Here is a 27,996-nt window from a genome sequence, read left to right as displayed (position 1 = left end):
ACACACACACACACACACACAGAGATATATGAATAAATAAATAAAGCTGAGAAAGTGAAGATAGTATGAAAATTTAATGTAATCACATTCACACAGGTAGGCTTCCATTTGAACACAGACTCCTGAGTTACAAAACCACTTGAAAAATTATTCATTTCTCATGTCTTTTTTCTGTCCTTTTATTCTCACTTTTTTTTGTTCAGTTTTGTTTAAAAAAACAAACAAACAATCAAACAACAACAACAACAAACCCCACAAAATCTCATGGTAAAACATTTGACTAAAGTGTTATGAAGATATTTTGCTGTATGAAGAAAAGATAACAAAAGCCATATGAATTCTCGAGTATGGTGGTATAACAAAAAACAACCACCAGAAAAACCCACCAAAAAACAAAAATTTAATGCCATCCTAATATAGTTCCATTCTATAATTGAGTAAGCAGTTACAGCCTTCAAACCACAGAAATAGAATTAGTAAAGGATGGTCATTAGGTATTTTCATTCAATTAAATCACTGCATTTTATGGCTTTCTCCGATCTGTACTTCCAAAACAGTTGAAATTCTGAAGTTTCTGAATCTTGTAAGACAGTTAACAGAATTATATATCAGACAAGTTTGTGTGTGTGTGAGAGAGAGAGAAGTGATGAGTGTGTGCAGCAAGAACATCCTCAGTGAATTTCTTTCCCTCCCATAAATATATATATACATTGTGGGTTGGATCATTCTGATTGGTCTGTGAAAACTGTTGACGATGGCACTTACTGAAATTTGAATTTTCATAATAGTTACTTTTTTGTAACGCAAAAAAGGGTTTGGTCTTAGGTTCTGCTGGGTCATACTTATTGGTGGGGACTTGTGTGTTGTTGTACCTTGTGACTTGGACAGGCCTACTCTCTTCTCACCTCCTCTAATTATTGCGCAGGCTTGCAGCAACATTTTTCACCCCGCCTCCCATTCCTCCCCTCCCTTCCCCCCGCACCCTCATGGTCTGATGCATAGCGATGGTGGTGTGTGGGGGCTGCTGCAGTTGTCTGCACTTGTGCACTGGAAATAAGAAGAGGAGAAAAGTGGGGAGCAGTTGGCAGAGTGGTTGTGTATACATGTGTGTGTGTGTGTGTGTGTGTGTGTGTGTGTGTGTGTGTGCAGTTTCTGAAGTAGTGGCTGAGTGTATGTATACTTGTGTGTGCAGTTTGTGTAGTATGTGACTGACATGGGCATATTTTTTGTGCAGTGTTTGATATTAATGGGTTTTTCTATTATGTGGGTATTCATAAATTGATTTCAGTAGAAAAAAAAAAAAAATGTATCATACTGGAGTGTGTAAGTTGCAACATTGAATTACTTGTAGTTGTATGTATTTATTTGTTGGCTTGGTAATTTGTGTCTCAGAAAGTGTGTATATAGATATAAATATGTATGCGCACATATGTTTGTATGTGTGTGCATGCGTGCATGGGATTGCACGAGTATTGGTAAAAGCTGTTGACAGTTATTCAGATTCTGGTTGTTTATTGATAAAAGCATTTTAAAACACATTTTATGAACTGCTATGAAACTGTCCATAAAGTGAGTTACTTAGACTAGAGTCTTGCTAACTGCTGATGGTGGAACAAAGTTGTGTGTGAGAGACTAAATGGTGTTCATTAGCACTTCCAGGTCAAGGTTTCAGTTTCAAGGAGATGTCAAGCATGTGGACTGATCTGTATACTGTGCTACAGTACATCTGCTTTACAAATAAACAAACAAACAAACAAAAAAACATAAACAGAAAACAAATAAAACAAAAGGAACAGATGCCTGACCTACGCATGAACCCAGCACATTGATCATGCCCTTGGTGTGCATAAAACATTAACCAAAAAAAATCAAATACATGAACAACTGAATACGTGAAAATAATGATACAAAAGAAGTCAAATGACAGGTCAAAATGAGGAGGAAACATAGGTTCAGCCCAGTGGAAGAGTACAGAAAAAGGGAATGAGCGCTGACTGGCGGAGTATGTATGATGAAGTGGTTGTGGCAGCAGTGAGGCGCTACCTGCAGAGGGTGACATTTTCTCTGGCACACAGCCCACTGTGTGGGCGGATAGAACACATGGGGGAGTGGGTAGTGGTGGCTCTCCCCCAAAGCAGAGTCAGAGCTGAGGGGGAATGTTTGAAAACTGCACTGCACACATGATTATGGGTTTGCACTGCCTCGCTTGCCGTTTTCTGCTTGTGGTTTCTTGTCATGGATTCATCGGGATACCTGTAGGTAGTGTCATGATTTTCTATATATATATGATTTCCTTTATTTTTTCCTCAATATAGTCATGATAGTGGTAGTACAGTCCAGTTGTGGTGCTTGAAGTTGAAAATTATTAATACTGTTTTTGTTTTTTTCGATTTTGTGACACCAGTTACCTCTCTGGTATTATTTCAAAAGAGTGTGTGGAATTTTTGTTGGATGGCAACTGACAAAACATTGTAAGCATGACATTAATTTGCCAGAGTTTGGAGACATAAGTGTGCTGTGATGATTTTGTGAAGAGGCTTTGCTTGTTGATGCCGTCACATTTGTAGTTTTGGTTAATATAGAAATAGACATAGATTAACTTTAGAAAAAAAGATTTGAGTGGGACATCAAAATGAGTGTCACTGTATGTTTTAACAAAATGTCCTCATTGTGTGTGTGCGTGTGTGTGTATGTGTGTGTGTGTGTGTTCGTTCTTTTGTTCTTTTGCTTAACATCTATCCACATTTGTGATTTTAGACGAATTTGTGTGTGTGTGTGTCCTGTAACTTTAACATTGTCCTTTTCTCAGTGGCTGTAAGTTGTAGAGAAACCAAATCAGACAGGACATGATGTGTTTTGTGGATAATAATTAATATGTATTAACATATCATTTATTTTTCTGTAATTAGTTTAAATGTGTGATTTGTGATCTATGTCAGCCATGTACTGCTGTAACTTATACTGTAAGATTCATGATTACTTGTTGCTAACTTAAGCACAGCCCTAACAAAACAGGAGAGAAAAAAACTCAACAGTGCAAGCAGGATGGTTCTTAGAAATTCTTTGAGAAACTCATGCATGTGCAGATGATTCTTTTGTTGGATTCTTTTGAGTGAGTTTAAAAGGAGTGGGTTCGAAATTTGAAAGATATCCAGTATACTTTACTGTACAGATCTATACATCAATAGCTTGAGTGATGTTTCAACTCCTTGAAGGCTGCTAAGGTGAAGAAGACTAATAAAAAGAAGAGGAAAATGGAAGGAAGGTAGGAATTGAGTTTAATGTTCCTTCACACACACTGGTGATTGTAGTGCAAGTGTTTTTCTTCACATTTGAATGTTATCATTTGAAAAAAGTTGAGAAATGGAAGGAGAGCAGGGGGGAGTTGTATGGTAGATTGGAGGAAACAGGATACATGGAGGATGGAAGTAAAGATGAGTATTTGAAACCAGTAGAAGTAGAGCTGCCTAGTGGACTTTGTAAAAGGGAAGTCATTAATTTCAAAGAGATACAACTGATAAGGAGGAAAAAGTCAAAAACATGAATGTTCTCAGTGACTGTAGACGTGAGAAAATAAGGAACGAAGAAAGGACGGTTTTAGGACTGTTGCTTCTTTTCCTGCTACAGCTAGACACTGAGACAGTGATAAAAATGATAGTGAAAAAGTGGGAGTGGGTGGTGTTGGGGAGATGGGTGATATAAATGAATGAATGAAGGAAGGAAGTATGGTTTTGAAAGGACTGTTGCTTATTTCTTTCTCAGCCAGACATTGATAGAAATGACAGTGGAAAAGGAGGGGGTGGGAGTGGGAGGGGTGGGGGGGGGGGGGGTATGATGTACAGGAACTAGTGAATGAAGCAAGGATGGTTTTGAAAAAGACTTGCTTCTTTCCCAGCTGCAGCCAGACAGTGATAAAAACGACAGAGAGGAAGCAGGAAGGAAAGGGAGATGGATGGATGATGCAGGGAGGATTTGGGGATGGGGGCAGGGGCAGTGAGCTCATTCTGCTGGCTGTGTGCCAGTGTCTGCAAGCAGGCCCCAGTCTGTGGCTGTGTGTCTCTGCCTGCTGTGTCTGACTGTGGGCCCTGGTGTTGCTTCACTTCTTCGTCATGCTTTTCCTGGAATGGAAATTCTTTTCTCCTCCTCCTCCTCCTCCTTTTCCATCTTCTTTTGATTCATCTGTGTACATAGACTGAGTACATGAAGTCTTTCTCCATTCAATCCTTTCTTCTTCCCCCCCCCCCCTCCCCTCCCCCCCATCCAGTGGCAGCATTGAAGAAGTTGAATTACTCTGTGTGTGTGTGTATCATATGCTTTTGAATGGTTAAATTTGACATTGAAGCGTTTACATTAACTCAGAAACTTAAAGATTTACATGGAGTTCATTTTTCTAAAAAGCCACGTGAAGTGAATGGTGACATTTGGTTACTACCACAACAGGATGTCATCGAGTCTTGAAATGTTGTATATATTCTGTTTTATATTGATAGTCTGTGGTTCACTTAGCGCACTGTGGAGACACACTATCCCAAGAGGAGCAGCCCACATTTTACTCCGATCAATGTGGTATGGCAAAATGTAATACAGTATGATATAATACAAAGTACAACACAATACAGTAGGTTGATAGGTTCAGTCAATGCTGCTGCACTGTGATGTAAAAGAGTTGATGGTGTGTGTAAATTCAATGCTGCTAGACTATGGTGTAAAAGAGTTGATGATGTGTGTGCAGGCGGGCCCAATGTGAAGGGATGAGGACGCAGGGCGCCTTTGGACGGCGCTGAGGGACCATGACCTCTGTGGCTGGAGCCCCCGGCACAGGCAGCAAGAACAAACGCAAGGTGGTGGGGGTGGTCCTCTTCAGCGGGGAGCAGCTCCTCATTCACGTCGATGTGAGTCAGTGTTGTGAGTCAGTGTGTCAACGTTGATGTGAGTCAGTGTGCTCATGTGGATGTAAGTCAGTGTGCCCACATTGATGTGAGTCAGTGTGCTCATGTTGATGTGAGTCAGTTTGCTCATAAAGATGCGAGTCCGTGTGTTCATGTCGATGTGAGTCAGTGTGTTATGTCAGTGTGAGTCATCGTGTTCATGTCAATGTGAGTTGGTGTGTTCATGTCGATGTGAGGCAGTGTGTTCATGTCAATGTGAGTTGGTGTGTTCACACACACACACACACACACTCTCTCTCTCTCTCTCTCTCTATATATATATATATATATATATATATATATATATATATATATATATATATATATATGCATGTATAGATGCAAGTCTGTGTGTTCACATCGTTGTGAGTTAGTGTGTTCACGTCAGTGTATTCACATGGATTTGAGTCAGTGTGTTCACGTTGGTGTGAGTCAATGTGTTCATGTCAATGTGAGTCGGTGTGTTCATGTCAGCATGAGTCAGTGTGTTCAGATCAGTGTGTGGATGTGAGTCAGTATGTTTGTGTCAGTGTGAGTCAGTGATGTGAGTCTTTATGTTTGAATATGTAATTGTATGCATTGTGTGTGTATAGTTTTACTTGGTACATTTTGGCGTTTGTTTGTAACATTGATGTATTGTGATGTGTATAATATCATGTGTTTTGTAAAGCACTTTGCGGATTTTTCTCGATGCTAATAATGATAATACTATATTAGTATACATGTATCAGTTATCATTATCATTATTATTATTATGATTATTATTAATGTTGATTTCACTAACTGGTTGTCTGCTGGTTTTCAGGTCAAGGGTAAACTGTATGAAGTGTTCAACCAGGTGGCTGCCCACCTGAGTCTGAGAGAGACGGAGTATTTCGGTCTGGCTGTTGTGAAAAGTAAGTTGAGATTCTTGAACATTAAAAAAACCCAAAAAAAACCCAATCATTGTGGTATTATTTTCATATGTGTGTGTGTGTGCGTGCATGCGTGCGTGCATGCATGCATATTCCACACCATTTTGCTGTGTTCATGGTCGCCTGCATTTTGAACTGTTAAATGGTTACAGAAGCACTTGAAAATGATTGACTAAACTACTGTTTTTATTGGCTGGTGATGTGGCCAAGAGAATGACCACTGTAAATAACAGTGTAGATTTGTGCAAGGTTTTGTTCAGTGGCCAGATGGGTCAGTTGTTTTCTCTGATTCTGTAGCTTTCAATCCACATGTATTTTAAAGGTTTTTTGGGTGTGTTTTTTTTTTTTTTGTCATCCCTCTTAGTCAGAGTTAAGCAGTCTTGAGAATAACTGGTATGAAAGTGCTTTGATTTTTACAAGATTATGCGTTAAATGAATACCTTTATTATTATCATTATCATTTCAGATGAAGAGTACCAGTTCTTAATATTAGATGAGAAAATCTCCAAGGTTGCTCCAAAGAAATGGAAAACAGGACCAGGAGAGGTATGAACAGTTTTTCTTTTTTTTTTCTTTTTTTTTTTTTCTCCACATTTCATATAGCTTGTTATTTCCACAAATATGTACATCTTTACTTATAACATTTGTTGTCAGACATAGAACCAGCATGAACTTTACTTTCTTCAGGTGGATTTCAGCCTTCTAGAACATTGCATTTCATAAATGCTTAATTGCTTTTGTGCTACAGGTGTGAATTGAATAAAAGTGTTGATAAAATTGAAATGAATTTGCTTTTGACGGATATGATAAAGCTGCAGAACTTTGTAAATAACATTTAAAATGTTCTGATGTAATTTATCTTTCATAATTTTCTTTTGAGAAATGCAACAGGAAGGGAATGAACACCCCTCCCCCCTCCCCCCCACCCCCTTCCCAAAAAAAACAAAAAAACAACAACAACAACAACAAAAAACCCACCAATAAATAAATTGACACTGATAAGTGATATCAACATGTCAGTGTGAAGTCATCAAAAGTAAATAGACTTTTCTTTGTTATGAACATTAAACAATTCAGAAGATTCAAATGACTTGAAATATACATACATATCCCCCAGAATGGAATATGTGCACTGAAAGGACGGGAAGGAAAATGGTCTTGCATTGGTGAAATCTTGTAGAAATGAGTTATCATGGAAATTGTATCCCTTGAATGTTGAAGAATAGGTAGTGTGCTTTCTTTTCGTAGCCTGTCTGGTGTCTGTTTAAAAAACAAATCACGTGAAATACGATAAACACTTTCCTTGTTTTCCATGTTCAGGGTTATGACAGTGACGGAAGGCCTCTGCTCACGGTGTGGTTTCGAGTTCAGTTCTATGTTGACCAAGTGGTGCTTTTAAGGTAAATATGTGTGTTCTTTTCTAACTCTACTCTTAATAGTGTTTTCATTACACTTTCATTCAACTGTTTTATCTTGCATTCTAAATAACTCTTCTTTCTCCTTCTCACATTTGACTCCAGTTTTCTTCTTCTCTTAGACTTCTGTCCGATCAAAACTGACGCGAGCCAAGAACTTCTTTTTACTTTTTTCTAAATTAAAAGACTATGTCTGGATCAAGATTATACCATTAAACCATTGCGTAGGGTTTAGCAGTTGAACACACTGTTAATAAACAGACACAGCTGAAGGCATATTGGAATTAATTACCTTAAACAGCAAATTTTTAGCAGAACTCTCACAAACACACATTCTCTTTTGTAAATAGTGCTTACCCAGTGGAGAGTGTCTTGCCCAAGTAACACCCCCACTCTCTTGAATAAGCGGAGGACAGTCCTTGTTGGGATGGTCCCCAAAGGCCAACCAGCCCCCAAGGCAGCAGTACTAAGACTACTAAGAGCCAGTGCAATCTTGCTCCTGGTTGGAGAGCCATAGTCTTTCATAACAGACTAAGCTGTAAATGTGGAGTGATGGCCTAGAGGTAACGCGTCCGCCTAGGAAGTGAGAGAATCTGAGCGCGTTGGTTCTAATCACGCTCAGCCGCCGATATTTTCTCCCCCTCCACTAGACCTTGAGTGGTGGTTTGGATGCTAGTCATTCGGATGAGACGATAAACCGAGGTCCCTTGTGCAGCATGCACTTAGCGCACGTAAAAGAACCCATGGCAACAAAAGGGTTGTTCCTGGCAAAATTCTGTAGAAAAATCCACTGTGATAGGAAAAACAAATAAAACTGCACGCAGGAAAAATTACAAAAAAATGGGTGGCGCTGTAGTGTAGCGACGCGCTCTCCCTGGGGAGAGCAGCCCGAATTTCACACAGAGAAATCTGTTGTGATAAAAAGAAAAACAAATACAAATGAATTCCCATTGCAGTGGAGAAACCATTGATCATACAGCTGTCACTTTGCTGTTGGCTCAACTGTAAGATCATGTCAGCCTCTGATATTAGTCGAGCGTCTAGCGCAAACCAGACTTGTAAAAAAATAAAATAAAAATAAAACAAACAAAAGCCCAGGTCCTTCCCAACTGACTCAGGTGTTGGTGTTGACAGGGAGAAGGTGACGAGACACCTGTACTACCTGCAGCTGAAGGAGAACGTGCTGAACTACAACCACCTTTACAATGAGGAGAAGTGCTTCAGCATCGTGGCCTTTGCCCTCCAGGCAGACTATGGAAACTTCATCCCTGACAAACACACTGCTGGATACTTTGACCCCCGCCTCTACTTCCCCGCCTGGGTAAGAGCAGGGAGTGAGCTGGAGTTGTGACAAAAAATACAGTGGAATTGTGTATTTTGTTTGTTTCTTTGTCTTTTTAATTAGGCTTCACAGCAACAGAGGATATACAAAGAAACTCTTCTTTTTGATTAGACAACAAATTTGCTCACCAGATGGTTGGTTTGGTATTTTGAAAATATAAAAAAAACCAAAAACCCCCCACCAATCAAGTAGATTCTGTTTGTGTGTGTGTGTGTGTGTCTGTATCTCACTCACTCTTTGTCCCTGTCTCTGTCTCTCTCCCTTCAAACACAATTAAAATGTGCATGAATCTGAATCAATTTGTGCATGAATCTGAATCAGTTTGCATATGCATAGGTATTTTTATGAGGTGTGTGTACAGTTTTTACAAATGTGATTTTTCATCATGCATGCCAGTATTACAATGTATGTAATATGCATTGCATACATGCATGCACATGGTTATGTATGTATTTCAGTGTGTTAGAAGGTCCCCATTGTATTTCAATATTTCTGTGTTATTTTTATGGATATTTTTATTTCATTTTCTCTTTGAGCAACGGATTTAAACAAAAGCGCATACATATGTTTATATTCGACTTCCCTTGTTAACCAGTTTCACTCTCGTTCCCGTTGTCCCCAGAAGTTGCGTAAGAGAGGAGTGGATGTTAACCTCATGATTGCTGCTGATGAGTATGTTTGTCAGTGAAGGGTGTCCGCTCACTTGAGATAGGACATGGTGTCCGTCACTGCTCTGTGTTCACACATGTTTCTGACAGCACTGCGTTACTGTCGTTCAGCAAAATCAGTTGCACCTCTTGAAAGTAATCAAGATGTAGTAAATAAAAAAACAACAACACTTAAATGCATGCCACGCAGATCCCATTTCACGTAGGATCAGCAGTCAAAGGGTTAGGAAAAGCATACAGATGCTTATCACACTTCCCTCACCAAACAATTGGTTGGTTCTCACTTCCTCCAGATGTTGCATAAGAGAGGAGTGGACGTTAAAAAAAAAAAAAAAGCATGCAAATGCATATCTCACTTTGCTTACCAAACAGATTGGTTGGTTCTGGTTTTCTCCAGATGTTGGAGAAGCGAGTGGTGGATGTTAAGAAAAAGCATACAGCGTACAGATGCTTATTCTGCTGCCTTTACCAAACAAATGGATTGGTTCTTGTTCACCGCAGATGTAACAGAAGTGTGGGGTGGATGTTACAAAAAAGCATACAGATGCTTATTCCACTGTCCTTACCAAACAAATGGATTGGTTCTGGTTTTCCCCCAGACATCTGAGAAGCGAGGGGTGGATGTTAAAAAAAAAAAGCACACAGATGTTTATTCCACTTCCCTCATCAATAAATTGGTTGGTTCTCGTTCACCCCAGATGTTGGAGAAGCGTGGGATGGGTGTTACAAAGAAGCATACAGATGTTTATTCCACTTCCCTCATAAAATGAATTGGTTGGCTCTGGTTTCCCCCAGATGTTGGAGAAGAGAGGGGTGGACTACCTCAGTGCCAACTGCCCTCTGGTGCACCAGGACATGCACAACATCACGCGCACTGACGCAGAACTCAAGTACGTGCGGGAGTGCTCCACGGCCCCTGGGGCCCACAACCTCCACTTCTACCGCGTCCGAAAGAAGAAGACGGACAAGGAGTGCAATACCTGGCTGGCTATCTGCCCCCGCGGGGTGGAGGTGTATGAGGTGTGTGTGTGTGTGTGTGTGTGTGTGTGTGTGTGTGCGTGCTTTACTGTGATGTTCCGTTGAGTGTGGATTTTTGAGTGTGTGTATCACAGTATGTGTGTGTGTGTGTGTGTGTGTGTGCTTTGCTGTGGTGTTGTGTTGAGTGTGGATTTGTGTGTGTGTGTATTTGTATGTGTTTTGTTTGTATGTGTATGTGTGTGTATGCTTTGCTGTGTTGTTGAGTGTGGGTCTGTGTATGTGAGTGCATGTTGTGTATGTGTGTTTGTGTGTATTTATCTGTTCTGTTCGTTCCTTTGGTGAAGTAATAAAATCCTCTTGTTTGAATGTATGCCAGTGAATGTTGTTCTGATACAGTGAAACGTAAGTCAGTATCAGTTCCAGATGTTGTGGTCGGGTTTCAGTAAGGAATGGAAGCTTCAGGTAATCCAGTGTTGTTGTGTCAATTTATTGAAAGACTACATAAAACATAACGCTGATGATGCAGTGAAAACAATCGGACAGTGAAGTGAAGGCAGTGGTACTATGCATGGTGGTCACACACGGAGACCTGTGTAATGTGATGGCTGTGTTGGGCAGGATGATGCCGGCTTCAAGAACCTGATCTCCACATTTTTGTGGCCGGACATTGGGAGGCTAGTCTTTGATGTGAGTATTTTCTCCATCACTACCTCTTTCACACACATGATCACACATCGCGCTTGCACATGTATGTGCGCATGCACACACACACACACACACACACACACACACACACACACACACACACACACACACACACACACACACACATACACACACACACACACACACACACACACACACACACACACAGAGTAAACTCTTTGTCATAACTGATAAGGGAAACGGTACAGGATTCAATATAAAGAATTAGGAAGTAGAAGACTATAATTGTGCATGTGTGCATGTTTGTGCATAAGTGTGTACATATGTATATGTGTGCAAGTGTTGTGTTTCTTTGCTGTTGTGCGTGTAATTATGCACATGTATCAGAGTAACTTTATCTCGGTAAGAGAAATTAAGTATGGTGAAGTCTGTGATAAATACATGTATATTAGAAGCAGAACAGTACAATTAGGCATACAACATGTATAACAAAATGACACACAATAAGTCAAAGCAAAGCAAATTGTACAGGCAGATGTGTATATGTATATATATATATATACATGGAGGGAAGGAGAGAGGGACAAACAGCAGTTTGAATAGGAGTTAGAGGGACTGGTCAGCTGCTCTGTTGATTTTCTACTTGCTGTCTTTGAATGATTGACTTTTTCCTTTCCCAGCAAATATCAACACTTTGTACTCATCACTACAGTTTCTGTGGAGCAGCCCATCAACAACTGATTGCTTTCCCAAACCTGTTTTCATACACAAAACACACACAATGTCACCAAAAGCACACTCTGTTACCTGAAAAGACTGGTGAACAACGTAGAGGCTAAAGCCAACAAGTTAAAAGCACCAAATGAGAATGCAACTGATTGAGAAAGCGAAACTGAATGTGCCCTCTGCTGTATGGAAAAAATCTGTGCTTGTTCCAAGGAAAACAATCAGTACTTGTGGTTCAGAATGTTAAGGAGAAGGGAACTTTTTCTTTTATTTTATTCGTTTAATTCAATTTATTGAGATGATTTAAATTTTCACAGGCTAAGAGCTGTGTGTGTGTGTGACGTTTCCAGAAGAAGAAGTTTGAGATCCGATCGGTGGGGAGTGCGGGCGGACGTCGCTTTGCGTACTACACAGACAGTGACGGAACGTCCAAGTACCTGCTGCACATCTGTCGCTCCACCCACATGTTCCAGATGGCCATCCAGCCCAAGCTGATGGAGATACGCCACCTGGATGCTGAAGGTGCTGTTCCTTCACACACACACACACACACACACACACAGATGAAAGGTCATCCATTCGGCGCAATAGTCAAGTGGTTAAAGCGTTGGACTTTCAATCTGAGGGTCCCAGGCTCGGATCTTGGTAACGGCGCCTGGTGGGTAAAGGGTGGAGATTTTCGGATCTCCCAGGTCAACATATGTGCAGACCTGCTTGTGCCTGAACCCCCCTCGTGTGTTCACACATGCAAAAGATCAAATACGCACTTAAAGATCCTGTAATCCATGTCAGTGTTTGGTGGGTTATTGAAAGAACTTACCCAGCATGCAGACCCATGAAAACGGAGTATGGCTGCCTACATGTCGGGATAAATAATCAAAATGGTCATACATGTAAAATGTTATATGTCTGTTCTAGCTGGTATGTGTGCGTGACAGAAACCTGATTGAATGACACAGGAAATGAATGTTCAGTGCCCAATGGCAGCCATCAGTCGGCTCTACCCAGGTAGGCAGCCTGTTGAGCAAATTACCCCGTGTTTGTAAAGCGCTTAGAACTTGGTCTCTGATTGAGGATAGGCGCTGTATAAGTATCCATATCAAAAACCACAGTCTGTAGAATTTATGCAGTTTGAGGAAAATTATTAACGCTAAGCAAACTCACAACTGTTCAGAACGCTCATACAACCCTGTGGCAGTAGCAGCAGCAAGGACAGCAAAACATTGAAAGTATTGATGCAGATTTTACCTGTCAAACTATAAGAACTTTCCCCGTTGCATGTGACAGTAAACCTGAAAGCAGGTCTTGAATAAAATTGACCCCAGAAAACGGAGTATGGCTGCCTACGTGGCAAGGTTAAAAACAGTCCTACACATAAAAGCCTACTCTTGTACATTCTAGTGAATGTGGGAATTGCAGCCCACAAAAGAAGATGAATAAAATGAATGCTCACCTGTGTCTTTACTGTTGCCCTCCCCCACAGACAAGAAGCGGTACAGAGAGTCGTACATCTACAGCGACGCCCGTGACCTGCACACCAATGGAGGCTTGGTGCAGTACCGGTGCAGCAAGTCGCCGGGCAAGTCACCAGGCGGCACACAGCGCTTCTCCGTCATCAGTGACGCCTCCTCCAACACCACGTCCGGCATCGTCAGTGACAAAATGGCCATCAGCTTTGATGAGGGGGAAGGTGAGTTTGTGTATGTGTGTGGTGGATTTTTTGGGTTTTTTTTGCAGTGTGCGAATAGAGTAGAATATAATATTTTATTGTCATAAAACCTCAAGGTTTATAAGACACAGTAAAACATAAACATGAGTATATTATGAAAATAAACATTTGTGAACAAATTCCGCCAGCCTTGGCTGTAATTCTTTTTGTAAGAGCAGTTCGCTAGGCTTGGCATTTGGACTTGTGTGTGTGTATGTGTGTATGCATGTGTTAGTTTTTTGTTTTACGTTTGTCTTCAGTTATGATTTTAGACAAAAATCCACCCCCTCCTGCCCCTGCTCCTGCCTCACCTGATCACTCATCACATGTGTGTATTTAAGTGCATGTGCATATGTATGTACATGTATGTGTGTATATGCTTTTTGTGTGTGTGTATACAGATGGTGTGTGTGTGTGTGTGGAGTTAGTTTTATTATTGTCCCTGAAAGCTTGCTGTTTGTGTTTAATTTTTCTTCTTTTTTTTTTTTTTTCTTCTTTTTTTGTCTTTTCGTTTCTTTGTTGACAGCAAATATCTATCCATCTTGACATGGTAATGACATATGTGACATGCTACAGTAATGGTTTATTGTGTGATGTGACAGAAGGCTGCAAGGAGATCATCATTGACTGCCCCCCCAGACAGAGTTCCCTCCATGGAATGCCCACACAGTCACACACCAAGGTCCCTCTGAGAGGCAGTGAGTTCCATTCTCTGTCGGCTTTGAAAGCGGAAGGAATGTTAGGGCGGTGTCTCTTGTTGCATGGATACTGAAAGTCTTTTGTAAAGTATCTGTCTGATAACTGTTCTTGGATCTGAGAGTGTATGCACACACAAATGCTCTCTCTCTCTCTCTGTCTCTGTCTCTCTCTCCTCTCTCTCTCTCACACACAAACACACACACACACACACACACACACACACACACAAAAAAAACACCCAAAAAACCCAAACAAACAAGACAACAAAAAACAACAACAAAAAATCAACACAACGGATATTGTAATATTTTTTCCTTTTACATTTTTCTTTTACCACTGAAAACTTTTCAGAAACGGCCCTATACAGCAATAAAACCCGAAAGAAAACAATGACCAGTATTTTTCCCGACAGCATGGGAGAGTGACTGACAAATGATTGTTTTCTGTCTGCAGGCTACAAGATGACTCCGCCCACCCCGGGCAGCCACAGCCCCGCCCTGCCCCCCCAGTCCCTGGAGCTGTTCCGGGCGGCAGGGGGCAGCAGTGGGGGGAAGGGCTCCCCTGCCACCACCACCACCCCCCTCCTGCAGGACCTCTCTCTGGCCAACAGCAACAACACCACCAGCAGCAGTAGTAGTAGTGGAGGTGGCGGCAGTTATCGTGCCAAGTTCCAGCAGACCTGTCACGCCCTCTACTCCTCCCTGGGTGGCGGCATGTCCTACGCCCTGCCCCCCACCCCCTCCCCCTCCTCTCCACCCCCTGCCCAGCCCTTCTCCCTTCTTGCCACCCCTTCGCCGCCGTCCTCCTCCCCACGGGACAAGGAGGTAGCAGGGATGGTGGGGTGGGGGGGCATGGTGGTGGCCCCGTGGAAGGAAAGTGTGGGCGGTGGTGGTGGGGGGATGGCGGCCATGTTGGGGAACGTGTCGGGGGACAGCACCACCACGTCAGGGTCCGCGGCCTCCACAGGGGGCGTGGCTGCTCTGAGTGTGGAGAACTCCCCCGTCGTTGCTCAGCCCTCCCCCCACCACAGGCCCCCTCCCCCTCAGTACCCCGCGGGGTCCCCCCCTCCTCCCTCCTCTTCCTCCTCCACCTCCTACTCCCCCGCCAGTTTTGCCACACAGACGTTGCCGCTGTCGTCGGCAGTTGTTGTGGAGGGTGGTGTTGGTGGTGGTGTGATGTACCCTGTGGACCCCAGCCCACCCTCCTCCCTCCCTCCCTTGATGGCGCGACTGGGGCTGTCCAACCCCTCACCCTCCTCCTCCTCCGGCCATCACCACCATCACCACCACCACCACCTCCCCCCGCCCCCTCAGGTGGGTGAGCACCTGTACACGGATAGAGGGAAGGTGGAGGGGAGGGTGGAGGACGTTCAGGAGATTCTGGCCCCGCCCCCTGCCTTCGCTGACCCAGCCGTTGTCATGGTGATGAGTGAAGGGGCCTTGCCCAGCGTTGTGTCGGACAGTGGTGTTGGTAGTGGGGGTGGTCACAGCCTCCCACCTCCTGCCCCTCGCCCTTCGCAGTCCCCCCACTGCGGCAGTGGGGGCACGGTGAGCAGCGGCAGCAGTTACAACACCCAGGGGGGGTCCATCGACTCTGGCCATGTGCTGTCGGAGGAGAGCAGCAGTACCCAGCACTCTGCTCAGGTCAGGACTCTTGGCTTTTGTCTGCAGTTTGTTGATACTTATAGTGCCAATCTTTGATATCAGATGTCTGCACTGTTTGTTGATACTTATACAGTGACTGTCTTTGATATCAGATGTCTGCACTGTTTGTTGATACTTATATAGTGCCTATCCTTGATCAGATGTCTGCACTGTTTATTGGTACTTATATAGTGCCTATCTTTGATCAGATGTCTGCACTGTTTATTGGTACTTATACAGTGCCTATCCTTGATCAGATGTCTGCACTGTTTATTAATGCTTATACAGTGCCTGTCTTCGATATCAGATGTCTTCACTGTTTATTGATACTTATACAGTGTCTATTGTCGATATCAGATGTCTTCACTGTTTATTGATACTTATACAGTGTCTATCGTCGATATCAGATGTCTGCACTGTTTATTGGTACTTATACAGTGCCTATCAGTATCGTTGGTCAGATGTCTGCACTGTTTATTCATTTATTACTTTATTATTGATATGTATTATTGATATATAGTGCCTGTCCTGTATCAGATGTCTTCACTGTTTATTCATTTTATCGACACTTTTAAAGTGCCTACCCTTAGTCAGATGTGTGCTGTGTGTGTTGTGTTTTCATTCTTGTTGTGTTGTGCGTGTTGTGTTTTGATTCATGGTGTGTTGTGTTTTCATTCATCTTGTGTTGTTTTCATTCATGTTGTGTTGTGTGTGTTGTGTATTCATTCATGGTGTGTGTGTGTATGTGTTGTGATTTCATTCATGCTGTATTGTGTTTGTTTGTGTTGTGTTATTTGTGTTTGTATTTGTATTTATCTTTTTATCACAACAGATTTCTCGCTGTGTTGTGTGTGTTGTGTTTTCATTCACGTTGTGTTGTGTGTGATGTGTTTTCATTCACGTTGTGTTGTGTGTGATGTGTTTTCATTCACGCTGTGTATTGTGTGTTGTTTTTTCGTTCACGTTGTGTTGTGTGTGATGTGTTTTCATTCATGTTGTGTTGTGTGATGTGTTTTCATTCATGTTCAGTGTTGTGTGTGTTGTATTTTAATTCATGTTGTGTTGTGTGTGTTGTGTTTTCATTCATGTTGTGTTGTTGTTGTGTGATGTGTTTTCATTCACGTTGTGTTGTGTGTGTTGTGTTTGAATTCAGTGCGTTGTTTTCATTTACGGTGTGTTGTGTGTATTGTGTTTTCATTTACAGTGTGTTGTGTGTGTTGGGTTTTCATTTACAGTGGTTTTATTTGATGGGCTTTCATTCATGGTTTGCATTTTCATTCACACTGTGTTGTTTTTATTCATGGTGTGTTGTGTGTGCTTTGTTTTCATTCATGCAGTGTTGTGTGTGTTGTATTTTTATTCATGGTGTACTGTGTTTTCATTCACGCTGTTTTGTGTGTTATGTGACCAGTCTAGTGAAGAGGACTCCGGCATGAAGGATGCGCACAGCGACTCCAGTGCTTCCTGCTGTCGGGGGGGGAGCGCGGCAGGGAAACGCGGCAATACTTCTGCCAAGGTGAAGGCCGGCAGGGGGAGCAAAGCCACACATGTTTCGGTGAAGAACCAGAAGGAGGCGCTGCACCCTGACATTGAGCAGCTGCTGGGACAGTCGCAGGCACAGTCGCTGCCCCTGATGACGGCGCTGTGCAACGACCTGATGACAGGCAGCTCCCACAGCTCCACTGGGTCCTATGACACAGCCACCCTGCGATCCACTGACTCCCACCCCGACTCCCGGCGGTGGTCGACGTGTGGGGGTGTGGAGAGCGGTGGGATTGGAGGGGAGGCTGGGGGCAGCAGTGGGACAATGGTGGTGATGGGGGTGGGGGCGGCCCCACCCCGCCCTTACTCGTGGCACAGCGAGTACTTTGACCTGGACAACGTTTCGCTCAGCACCCTGCCCCCGCACTGCGGCAGGAAGGTGGCACTGCCGCCACACCCCGCCCCCCACCACCGTCCCCCCCACCACCACCACCCCCTCCAGGTGCCGGAGAGCCACCGCAGCTTCCCCCACGACCTGTCAACAGCGTCAGGGGGGGGCCACTCTGTGCTGTGGACGCAGGCAGTGACCAATAGTGGGAGCAGCGCCCCCTATGGGGGTTCACTGGACCGCTACTCCCCAGATCTGATCGCTCAGCAGCTGATGATCCCCTCCCGCCTCAGCAGTGGGGGTCGCAGCGTCGCCGACAGTGGGAGCATCGGACATCATAAAACGTTGAAGGAAAACATTGGCATCGCCTGAGTGTGTGGTGTGGCATGTGTGTGTGTTCCATTCACAGACATAGGGATCGCCGCAGTGTGCTGGTGTGTGTGTTCCTTAGACGAAACGCTGAAGGAAAACATAGGCAGAGTGTGTTGCTTGTGTGTTCCCGGGATGAAATAGAGGGATCGCTTGAGTGTGCCAGAAAGTGTGGTCTGCGGACAAGGAAGGAGTGTCATATGGGTATATGAATCGTTGTTTGTTTTTTCTCTTGTATGTTTCTGTTTTCTGCTTCTTGTTGTTGTTGATTGGTTTGGCTTGGGAATGAAAAGGGTTGAAATGTTCGAGAGAGACTGAAAAACTACATAGTAATGTTAAAAGTCAACAATGGAAACAGTCCGTTGTTTTTATCTTGCAGCTTGTTCTTTATGTTGTTCAGTATTTCAGAAAGAACTGGAGCAAAGTAATGGTAATTTTGTCTCTGTATGATCTGAAAATGCATTGAAAAATGTAAAAAGATAGAAAACAACATCAAGCAGTTTTTGCTGTTCTGTGTACATATCTGAAATGTAATCTCACAGACCAAGTGTATGTGTTTTACCAGTGGAGAGAGATGTGAAAGGATTGGACTGTTTGTGTTTCTGATTGAGTGTACTTGAGGACAGTTCATTTTCACCAGTAAACATACTTGTCCATGAATTAACTTCAGTATTTTGTTTATTGTGGAGAAAAATGCATGTTTGAGTGTATCTGGGAAGTGGAATTCAGTGAAAATGTGTAAAAAAAAGAAATGAGGAGTTGAACATGAGGTGGGGAAGGGTGAATTTTATTTTTAGCCGTATTTTACACAAGAGTTAAAGCATAAACGGTATTGATGTAAATGGTGTTTATATAACCGTCAGTTCCTGCAAAACTGTGTATTTATTCTCTGATGACGCGGTAAATTGTACATAATAGCAGTGATAATGTATTTGTAGTTCTAAATATCAGTCCTTATGATATCAGGAGGTTGTCATTGTTCAAATGCAAACAGAAAACAATGATAAGACTGTTGCTCAAAAGCATGCTAAATTGTAGAGAGATATTATTTTTGTGTAATATATATCCCCTTCTATGCTGTTAGTAGACCTGTACTCTGACTTGTATTCATCATGCGTACCCATGATGACATATGATTGCATGTACACACACACACACGCACACGCACTCGCGCATGCATGCACGCACCCATGTCTCTTCACACATATTTTTAACATACTCATACTGGATGGGTGGAAAAGTTAAATATCAAAATTCAACACAACAAAATGAGAGGAACATAACTTCATAAGATTTGATAAATACAAAAAAATCTGTTTTCTGTATGAGAAGATACATTTTTTCTTGATTTCTTCTTTGTTATGATCTTATACGTGATAAGTTTGTTTGCTTTAGAATCAGTCTAAAAAAACACACACACACAGCCACACACTCATTCACTCTCTTGCACACACACCCGCCCCCCACAGATATATGCACAGGTATGCTGTCAAACTAACTTCTTGTAGTATTTTGTGTGTGTATGTGTATGTATACATGTGAGAGAGAAGGTGTGAGTAACTGCTGAATATTAACTCTATTGTGGCTTACCTGAGCTGGGTGGATTTTCACCTCAGGTGAGGTGCTCAGTGGGCATGTACAGCCTGGAAATGGGCTTTTTAAAATACTTTTTAGTTGAGATTTTGTACTTTTGTTTACAGATTCAAAATAAATAAGGTATGATTGGAAAGAAACATCTTTTTTCTATCACACTGTAGTATTTGTAACTGTTTTTTTTTTCTGTTACACGAGCCATGCAAGGAAACAAGACACCTGAAGTGAAGAAAACAAAACATTCTTTTTTTTTTTTTTCTTTAAACAAAACATTGTACACAAAGCAGGTATAGATGTGTGTCAAATTGTCACAAAATAATGTAATAATAAAATCATTCACTCACCTCAAGCATCCAAAGAGTTAATCTTGAACCCAGATATAAAATTCAGCTTCCTACACAAGCACAAAACATTCAACACAGAATTAAGTGTCCCATCAGTATTGTTTCCTTCTTTGTTATTTTCACTTTCATCTGTAAGTTCTACGAAGTCTTCATGTAAATCTTTTTCATTTCCCTGTATTCGTCTTCATTTTTCTGATTAGCTTTGCTTATTGACAGAACCACTCTGAACAACTTCTTGAAGCGCTTCTTCAAGTGATACGACCACCAGTCTTGTTTGCTTCGACACCATCTTCGTAGCTAAATGACTGTCATCAAGTACACTGTTTCAGTGTTTGTGGATTCTACCGGATGAAAACTGGTTTAGATCTAGGGAAGTTACACTATGATTGCTAAGTGGAGCTCTAGAATTATATGACTTTTTTTTCTCTATAAATCGTCGATGGGAGGTTTTTGTTTTAAGTCAAAACACACAGGTGTGCTTGCAATGTGTCAAACAGCAAGTGACGTGAACATGCAGATATGAGCGCTGCATATTTTGCTGGTAGCTCTGTGCATATATGTGCAGTATGTTGTCATTAAGTTATGTTGGTGAACCTAGAGATCCTCAAATAGTTTAAGGGCTTATGTAAGATCTTGTGACAGTTTTGTTTTCTCATATATATATATATATATATATAATCTTCTGGAAGGTGTGTCTCTCAAACAGTTTTGCTGTGTTCAACAAACCTCCATCCATAGAACTCAAGGGCATTGTCATTCATGTGTCAACCACTTTGTGTTTTTTTCCCAAGTTGTTGGTGAGGTGTTTTTTTTCCCTTACGGAATTTGGGACATTTTTGTATGTTTGATTATGATGAATGAAGATGGGGTGATGACAATGATGCTGTGAGGGTCCGTTTTGGTTTGGGACTGCTTGACTGCTGACAAGGCTGTGCTCTCATGCTATATTCTGGCATCAACCACGTTGAAAGATACAGATGCTTGCTGGTCAGGAAATTTGAGCAACAAACCCAAAGATGTGTTTGTTTAGTGAGAGACCCTCATCTGTGCCATCCCAGTCTTCCCATTACGCTAAGTTGGGTGGGAGCTGGCCATGGGCTGAAAACCCCCACCTCTAATTGGGCACAATCCCACATCCTTCCTGTCTTCAGGCAGCGACACTGACCATGTACCACTTCACCACAGTGGCTGATGAAGTTTGTGAGGATTAATCCATTCTCACCAGGAGGAGGACAGAACGTTGGGGTTGTAACTTGGGGAATTGAGACTGGAATATGGTGCTCTGTTTGAATAAGAGTTTGATAAATTGGGAGAGAGAAAAATCCTTTTTTGAGAATATTAACAAATGTGTTAAGTCGGAAGTATTAGAGGAGAAAAACTAACAAAAAGACATTGCTTAGAATAGTATGATAAGAGTGTTGAGTGGAAAGCACAAGAGAGTCTAAAAATCCATTACAGAAAAGTTTTAACACATGTTTCGAGTCAAAAAGACATACATAAAAGAAAACAAATCTTTGCTGAGAATGATTTAACAAATGTGTTACAAGTCAGAATGACGTATAGAAGAAAACAAATATTTGCTGAGAATACTTAAACAAATGTGTTGAGATTGAAGAATAGAAGAAAACAAATTAACAGTTTTTTTTAGAAAAATACTGTAACAAATGTGCTGAGTGAGAAGTTTAGTAGAAAACAATCCTTTGCTGAACAATTGTGTTGGGTGGGAAGTTTCGAAGAAAATGATCCTTTGCTGAAAATTTACAAATGTGTTTTGGTCGGAAGGTTTGGAAAATAAAGGGATACATACTGGGCATTTTACTGAATGATTTTCTTTCTTTTTTTTTGCTTTATAATTTATTGATTCCAATGGATAGAGACCTCTCCTTTTTTTATTTAGTTGTACTTACCACTATTAATCTTTTTTTCTTTTTCTTTTTTTATTGAAACATGTTCTGAATTTGTGTTTGACTTAGTCATAGAATTTATTAGTCTGATGTATATAATTATGATCATCCCATAATAGCCTCGTGCAATAAACATGATTTAAATAATGATGTAATAAGTTATATCTATTTCAGATATCAATAAAAATAAATGGCTCTTTTTTCTTTCTTTTTTTAAAATTTTATTTTATTTTTTTACAAACCTGATTGTGCGTTACTGTTGGTACATTGTACATAGTAGCTTGTTGCTCTGGTAGAAATTGCTTCAGTATACTCAGGGTTCAGTTCAGAATGTGTGCCCTGTGTGTGTGTGTGTGTGTGTGTGCACGTGTGCATGCATGCATGTGTGTGTGTGTGTGTGTGAGCTGTTTCTAATCTTGGTATATGTGTGAGTGTGCTTATTTTGGTGTAATACATATGGAGGAAAAAGACAGGAAAAGATAGCCTGTTGTTTGACATGTGCAAATGGATTTCAAGTGTGTGTGTGTGTGTGTTGTGTTCATGTCTGTGTATGTATGGGCACATGTGTGTGTATACATCATTACATGTGTGTGTGTGTGTGTGTGTGTGTGTGTGTATGTGTGTGCTGATTGATGATACTTTCATAGCATAAAGCAACAGTGACTCAATTTTTTATTTATTTGCCAATTAATTGCAGTTAGGAAATGGGTAAAAGGGGGCATTACCTATTCTGACATGAAATATGTTGATGTTTTTTCTTTTTTAGTGTGGTAGGATGAAAGTTGAAATAAAGTGATAACGTTTGCATCTGTAGATGGAGAGATTGCTGTAGTGTTAATCTCTGCTTTTGCAGTCCAGTGCAATGATCTGTTGCAGCTTATCCAGATCTGTGTGGTTAATGTGCAGGTTTTACTTCACACTTAAACGGATTCTTTTCAGAACCTTTCAGATAAAAGTGGAAGGATTACACATTCTTTCTCAACCTCTGAGACTTAAATGGAAAGATTAGTGCATTCTTTCTCAACCTTTCGTACTTAAGTGGAAAGATTACACAGTTTTTCTCGATCTTTCAGACTGAAAGTGAAATTGAAACACTTATGCTCTCTTAACCTTTTGGACTTCTAAAATGGATACATTTTGCATTCTCTCTTGACCATGCAGATTACACAAAATGTTTAATATTTGGAAAAAAAAAAATTGTAATTTTGTTTTTGAAAGAGGGTATTTTTTCCTGGTAATATTTTGCAAGAAGTTAATGATTTAGATTTTTGGAGTTGAGTGAGTGTGGAAACAGTAAAAATAGAAATAAAAGAAAGTTATTTTTGTGTTTCCATAATAGAATTGTATCTAAAAGTCCACGTGACTAGCATTAGCACTGGTTAACATCTTGAATACATACATGTTTGTGTATCGAAATTGACTGACATCACTGAGGACTTGAGTCTGCTGTGAACAGCTGCTGATAAGTTTTGCTAACTGAAAGTGAAAATAGTGTGCTGTGCAAGATGTTTGGTTGGTTTGTTCCTTTGTTCTGTACTTAGGGTGCTTGTTGTGTACTGGTTGTGTAGCCATGTAGATGTTGCATTGATTTGTCCAACATCAAGGGAAGTGTGTAGACTACGAATGTCACTGGATGTTTTATGACCCTGAACTTTGGTTACCTCTCATGTGATTTGCTCATGTAGTGTGTACTGTGTAGTTTTGTCGGACATGTTATTATATAGTCAGTGGCTAGTGCTGATTGATAGTCTTATGTCTTCATCACTTGGAATACCTTTTGTCAGTTTGTGTCGTCAACATGTTTCCTCACTCGACAGATTTATTTTGTAAGAGAAGGGGAGGAACTTGAGATATCTTTGTTGGTATTGGCACATTTCATATTATTTACTTTTCAATTTAATGCAGATGGAAATAGTTGGGTTTTTTATAAGAGAAAAAATGTGTATACTATTCCATTAGATCTGTAGATGGATTGAAGCTTCTTTTTTTTTTCTTCTTTTTTTTTTTGTAATACAAAACATGGTTCGCACAATTAAACTATAAAAACCAGTCAGCACTGTGAATGAACATAAGAGTTAGATAACACATTCAGTCCAGTCTTAGACATGAAGTGATGAGCAAACAACATTCTGTAACTGTAACTAGTATCCTAGTATCAGGAAAGAAATCTATGGATGTGTGGGATGTGCCATAGCAGAACCGGTTTTGTCTTGGACTTTGGATCCTGAGTTCACCAGTGATCAGGGTTCGAGGCCCTGTTTGTATTTGTATTGCTTTTTATCACAACAGATTTCTCTGCGTGAAATTCGGGCTGCTCTCCGCTCTCCCCAGGGAGAGTGCGTCGCTATACTACAGCACCACCCATTTTTTTTGTATTTTTTCCTGCGTGCAGTTTTATTTGTTTTTTCCTATCAAAGTGGATTTTTCTTCAGAATTTTGCCAGGAACAACCCTTTTGTTGCTGTGGGTTCTTTTACGTGCGCGAAGTGCATGCTGCACATGGAACGTCGGTTTATCGTCTCATCCGAATGACTAGCGCCCAGACTACCACTCAAGGTTTAGTGGAGGTGGAGAAAATATCGGCGGCTGAGCCGTGATTCGAACCAGCGCGCTCAGATTTTCTCACTTCCTAGTCGGACGTGTTACCTCTAGGCCATCACTCCACTGTATTGGCATGGTGTTGTGTCCTTGGGAAAGGCTCTTTACTCCAGTTGTCCTCACTCCAGCCAGTTGTGAATGGATGCCCGACATCAGTCGGGGAAGGTTAACACTGTGGAAGGAGAGGATTGGAGAGGATTCCCATGCAGAGCCCTGGACACAGTGGATATAATTCACAGCCCCTAACACCATAAAAAGCTTCAGGATCTATAACCTTCACCTTTAACCTGAATTGATGTGTCTTGTTTTTGAAGACAGTTTGGACAATAATTACAACCTCTGTTAAAAATTAAAAAAACAACTACTTTATGTCAGTAAAAAAAAATCCAGAGGAAAAAATTGATAGTTAATATGATAGCCTTCAACAGTATGATAACCAACTTACTTATCTTGAAGATTTGTGCACATGGGTTGAAATCTTCATCAGCTGTATTAATGATATTTAATGTATAGTCGTTATCAATGAAAAAAAAAAATCATTATTGCTGTTTTTTGTTTTTCTTGTTCACAAATGAAAAATTATATGAAAGAAATATATTCTGGTGCACAATTGAGTCTTTTTGACAGGAAGTACTGTCTCTATCATTGTACACAAAACCAAACCTTGCTGTGGGAGTCAAACTGTTAAACTAAAAGACCAGTGATCGTTGCTGTGTAAATCTGTCTGCCTTTTTACTGATGCTGTACAGTTTTTTAAGTTGTGGGTGGGAGGGCAACATACAAGTGCATGACTGTGTGCCTGCACAAACACACACACAGATAATATACCATTCAGGATATATATATATATGATTGTAATTGGATTGGATATGAAGACTTTTCGACTTGGTCATAGCATGCTTTCAGTGTCCAGTGATGACTCTGGTTTGATGGCATACAATGATAGTGCAAAGCATCACTGTTCCCCTTTCCTTCCAGCTTAAGCCCTACCCCCCACCCACACCCACTGATGATACCTGCCTGACTTGAAGTGATATTTTCTGACACCTGTAAGTACTTCATTCCTTTTACCTTTAACTGACTGCAGGATGTGCATTTTCCCCAACTCCTGATAAAATGCAGCTTTTTAGAATTTTTTGTATCCGTAATATTGAAGCCAATGGTATTCTAAATTATTTCCTGTCAGGGATTTTCAGGTTTCCCTGAATGCTAGCAGAGCATTGGGAGCTGGAAGCATAATTGTTAGAGGTAAAAACTTGGAAATTTCTCTTGTCTAGAAACCCGGTAGTGGTAGTTTTCCAGGCTCTTGAAAGCTGGAGGGATGTGGGTTTGTTTTTTTTGTTCCCCCCCCCCCTTGAATATTATGTAGCTGTCGTGTAATTTTCCAAGCTTCTGAAAGCTTTGAAGTTTCCAAGCTCCTGAAAGGTGGAGTGGATATATCAGAGCTGTAGGATGCTGGAAATGATGAATTGAAAATGTTAGTTTGTGTAGGCCTATCAAATTAAAAATGTCAGTCTGTACTGGAAAATCTTATTTACTTGTATTTTGCTTTGGTTAAAAAAAAAAAAAAAGAAAGAAAAACAAAAGGAAAACAAAAAGTATGGAATAATTGTTTTTCAAAAAGTTAATACTCTTGCATATGAAACTGTGCTGCATATCATCTCTGTGGAGTGGTGTAATTTTTGTTTCCAGGTTGACATTGCATGGCTTAGTTATGTACAGATCTGAAGTGGTTGGTTTTGGCTGCAGTTGTGTGTCATGCCACTCTTTATTCTTTTGGTCTATATCAGTATATGTACATATATTCATTGGAGTCAGCTCTATGAATAGAGTTGTGTCACAAACAAAGGGCAAAAAACAAATCATTATTCAACAACGCTGTGAAGTTAGTTTTTTGATGAAACAAAAGTAAGTTTTCTGATGAAACAAAGTACTTTGAACCAAAGCATTAGTAATTTGGAATTAATACTTTGGGGCTGTTAATTCTGTGATTAATCAGTGTTGAAGCTCAAAGTACTGACCTTTTTATGTGCTGATCATCTTCATGTTCAAGTTAACATGGTAGTTGTAAGCATGTGTTAAACAGCTGTGTGTTTGACTTGTAGATCTGAGAGGACTACCTGTGAGATTGTTATCATGCAACAAAATTTGAACTTATTTTAGTGTCATCTATTACACTGAATTATGAGATCGCAAGTTTTAAAATTTTATTTTCAAGTGAATCGGATGCGAGTGAATATGTGCATTTGATCATCCTTGACATTTGATAATCATTATCATCCTTGCATCTGAATTCATAAAGACAGTTTCAGCAGTGAAGCTAAAATGAAAATTCCCCCAAAGGATTGTTGGAATTGTTACATGATAGTTTTCCAATGCTTTTGATTTAGTTTCCTTTTAACTCCAACTTTTAAAAAGTGTCATTGTAAACTGATAACTATGTTGCTATATGTGTGCACCATGCATTTTATTTATTGGATATGAGGAACCCTAAAGCAGTCTTTCAGATGGGTATTTCAGGTGGATGATATTTATGAAGAGACTGTGACTGTGACCATGACATGTGAATGAGCCCAGCTTCTGTTGTTCAGTAGTTTGATGTGGCTGTGCAAGGTAAGGTTAGGGGGAGGTAAGGGCTGAACCATTTCAGGGTAATCACTACCAGGTGTGGGAAGGCCGTGTGCTGTGTGAGCAAGTGACTGGGTGCATGCTCATTCCACACTGCATTTGGCTCAAGGTTGTGTGTGAACTGGAACTCTGGTGGTGTGGACAAGAATGGCAGAGAGTGGTGAACATGACTGTTGCACAATTTGTACATTACCCCCTAGGTAGTCTGTGTCTGGGTTCCAGAGAGAGAGGCTTTGTTTGTAATGTTCCCCAACACCCCACTGACTCCAAGTCATTGAGCAAGAGCTGGCCTCGTAGGGACAGATATACTGCATGTCTAATGTGTACATGGTGATGCCGTGGCAGAATAGGTCAGGCGTTGGACGTATGATCCAGTGTTCACCAGTGATCAGGGCTCAAGGCCCTGCTTGACATGGTGGTGTCTTCTTGGGAAAGGCACTTTACTCTGATTTTCCTCACTCCACCCAGGTGTGAATGGGTGGGGACTCGACTTTGGTAGGGGAAGGTTAAAAGCGGTGGATGGACAGGATCAGGCCCCACCTTCCTTAGAGCCCTAGCCACAGTGGACATGGTACGATTCCACTGCCCCAAAGGCCATAAAAGGTGATGGAACCTTTAACCTTCTTAAATTAATGTGTATGTGTGTCAGGCCCATGACTCATCATTGATCAAGTCCATGCATATTTGCCCTCTGTGGGTCATGTCCAGAACTACGTTTGATTGATTAACCATGCGCTTCATTTTGTGGCAGAGATGCCGTTTGCTGCCGATTCGGAATGTGTTCCTAGTTGTCTCCTTGTTTAGCCCTGTGCACTTTAGCCAGACATCAGATGTCAGTCATGCTGGATATTCCACATCGGTCTATTTATGAATGTAACTTGTAGACAAAAAAAACCAACAATAATAATAATAATTAAAAAAATATATTTCAGTGTGTTCTGAATTCCTTTTGATGGAAGAGCTGTGTGTACATGATTATGTGGGTTATCTTGCTGTTGGCTGGA

At 41.1% G+C, this 27,996-nt stretch overlaps 1 protein-coding gene across 3 annotated transcripts in view; it reads left to right on the top strand.

Moving 5' to 3' along the window:
* LOC143281214 (uncharacterized) overlaps positions 1-27,923 on the top strand; it is a 33,819-nt gene extending 5,896 nt beyond the window's left edge. For 2 of the 3 annotated variants that reach the window (XM_076586296.1, XM_076586293.1), the window contains exons 2-13: positions 4,733-4,892; positions 5,734-5,824; positions 6,309-6,388; positions 7,163-7,242; positions 8,392-8,578; positions 10,063-10,287; positions 10,864-10,932; positions 11,988-12,159; positions 13,121-13,327; positions 13,948-14,043; positions 14,498-15,687; positions 17,099-27,923. In XM_076586296.1, the coding sequence (XP_076442411.1) occupies positions 4,791-4,892; positions 5,734-5,824; positions 6,309-6,388; positions 7,163-7,242; positions 8,392-8,578; positions 10,063-10,287; positions 10,864-10,932; positions 11,988-12,159; positions 13,121-13,327; positions 13,948-14,043; positions 14,498-15,687; positions 17,099-17,929 (3,330 nt within the window). In that variant the 5' untranslated portion in view covers positions 4,733-4,790 and the 3' untranslated portion in view covers positions 17,930-27,923. Of the gene's footprint in view, positions 1-2,147; positions 2,256-4,732; positions 4,893-5,733; positions 5,825-6,308; positions 6,389-7,162; positions 7,243-8,391; positions 8,579-10,062; positions 10,288-10,863; positions 10,933-11,987; positions 12,160-13,120; positions 13,328-13,947; positions 14,044-14,497; positions 15,688-17,098 lie in introns of those variants that run through there. The other variant, XM_076586297.1, reaches the window with a different exon arrangement.
* The last annotated feature ends 73 nt before the right edge of the window (positions 27,924-27,996 follow it).

Source organism: Babylonia areolata, chromosome 4 (genome assembly GCF_041734735.1).
Source record: "Babylonia areolata isolate BAREFJ2019XMU chromosome 4, ASM4173473v1, whole genome shotgun sequence".
NCBI lineage: Eukaryota > Metazoa > Mollusca > Gastropoda > Neogastropoda > Buccinidae > Babylonia > Babylonia areolata.
Note: the sequence above shows the minus strand (reverse complement) of the source record. Positions and strands in the feature narration are given on the sequence as shown.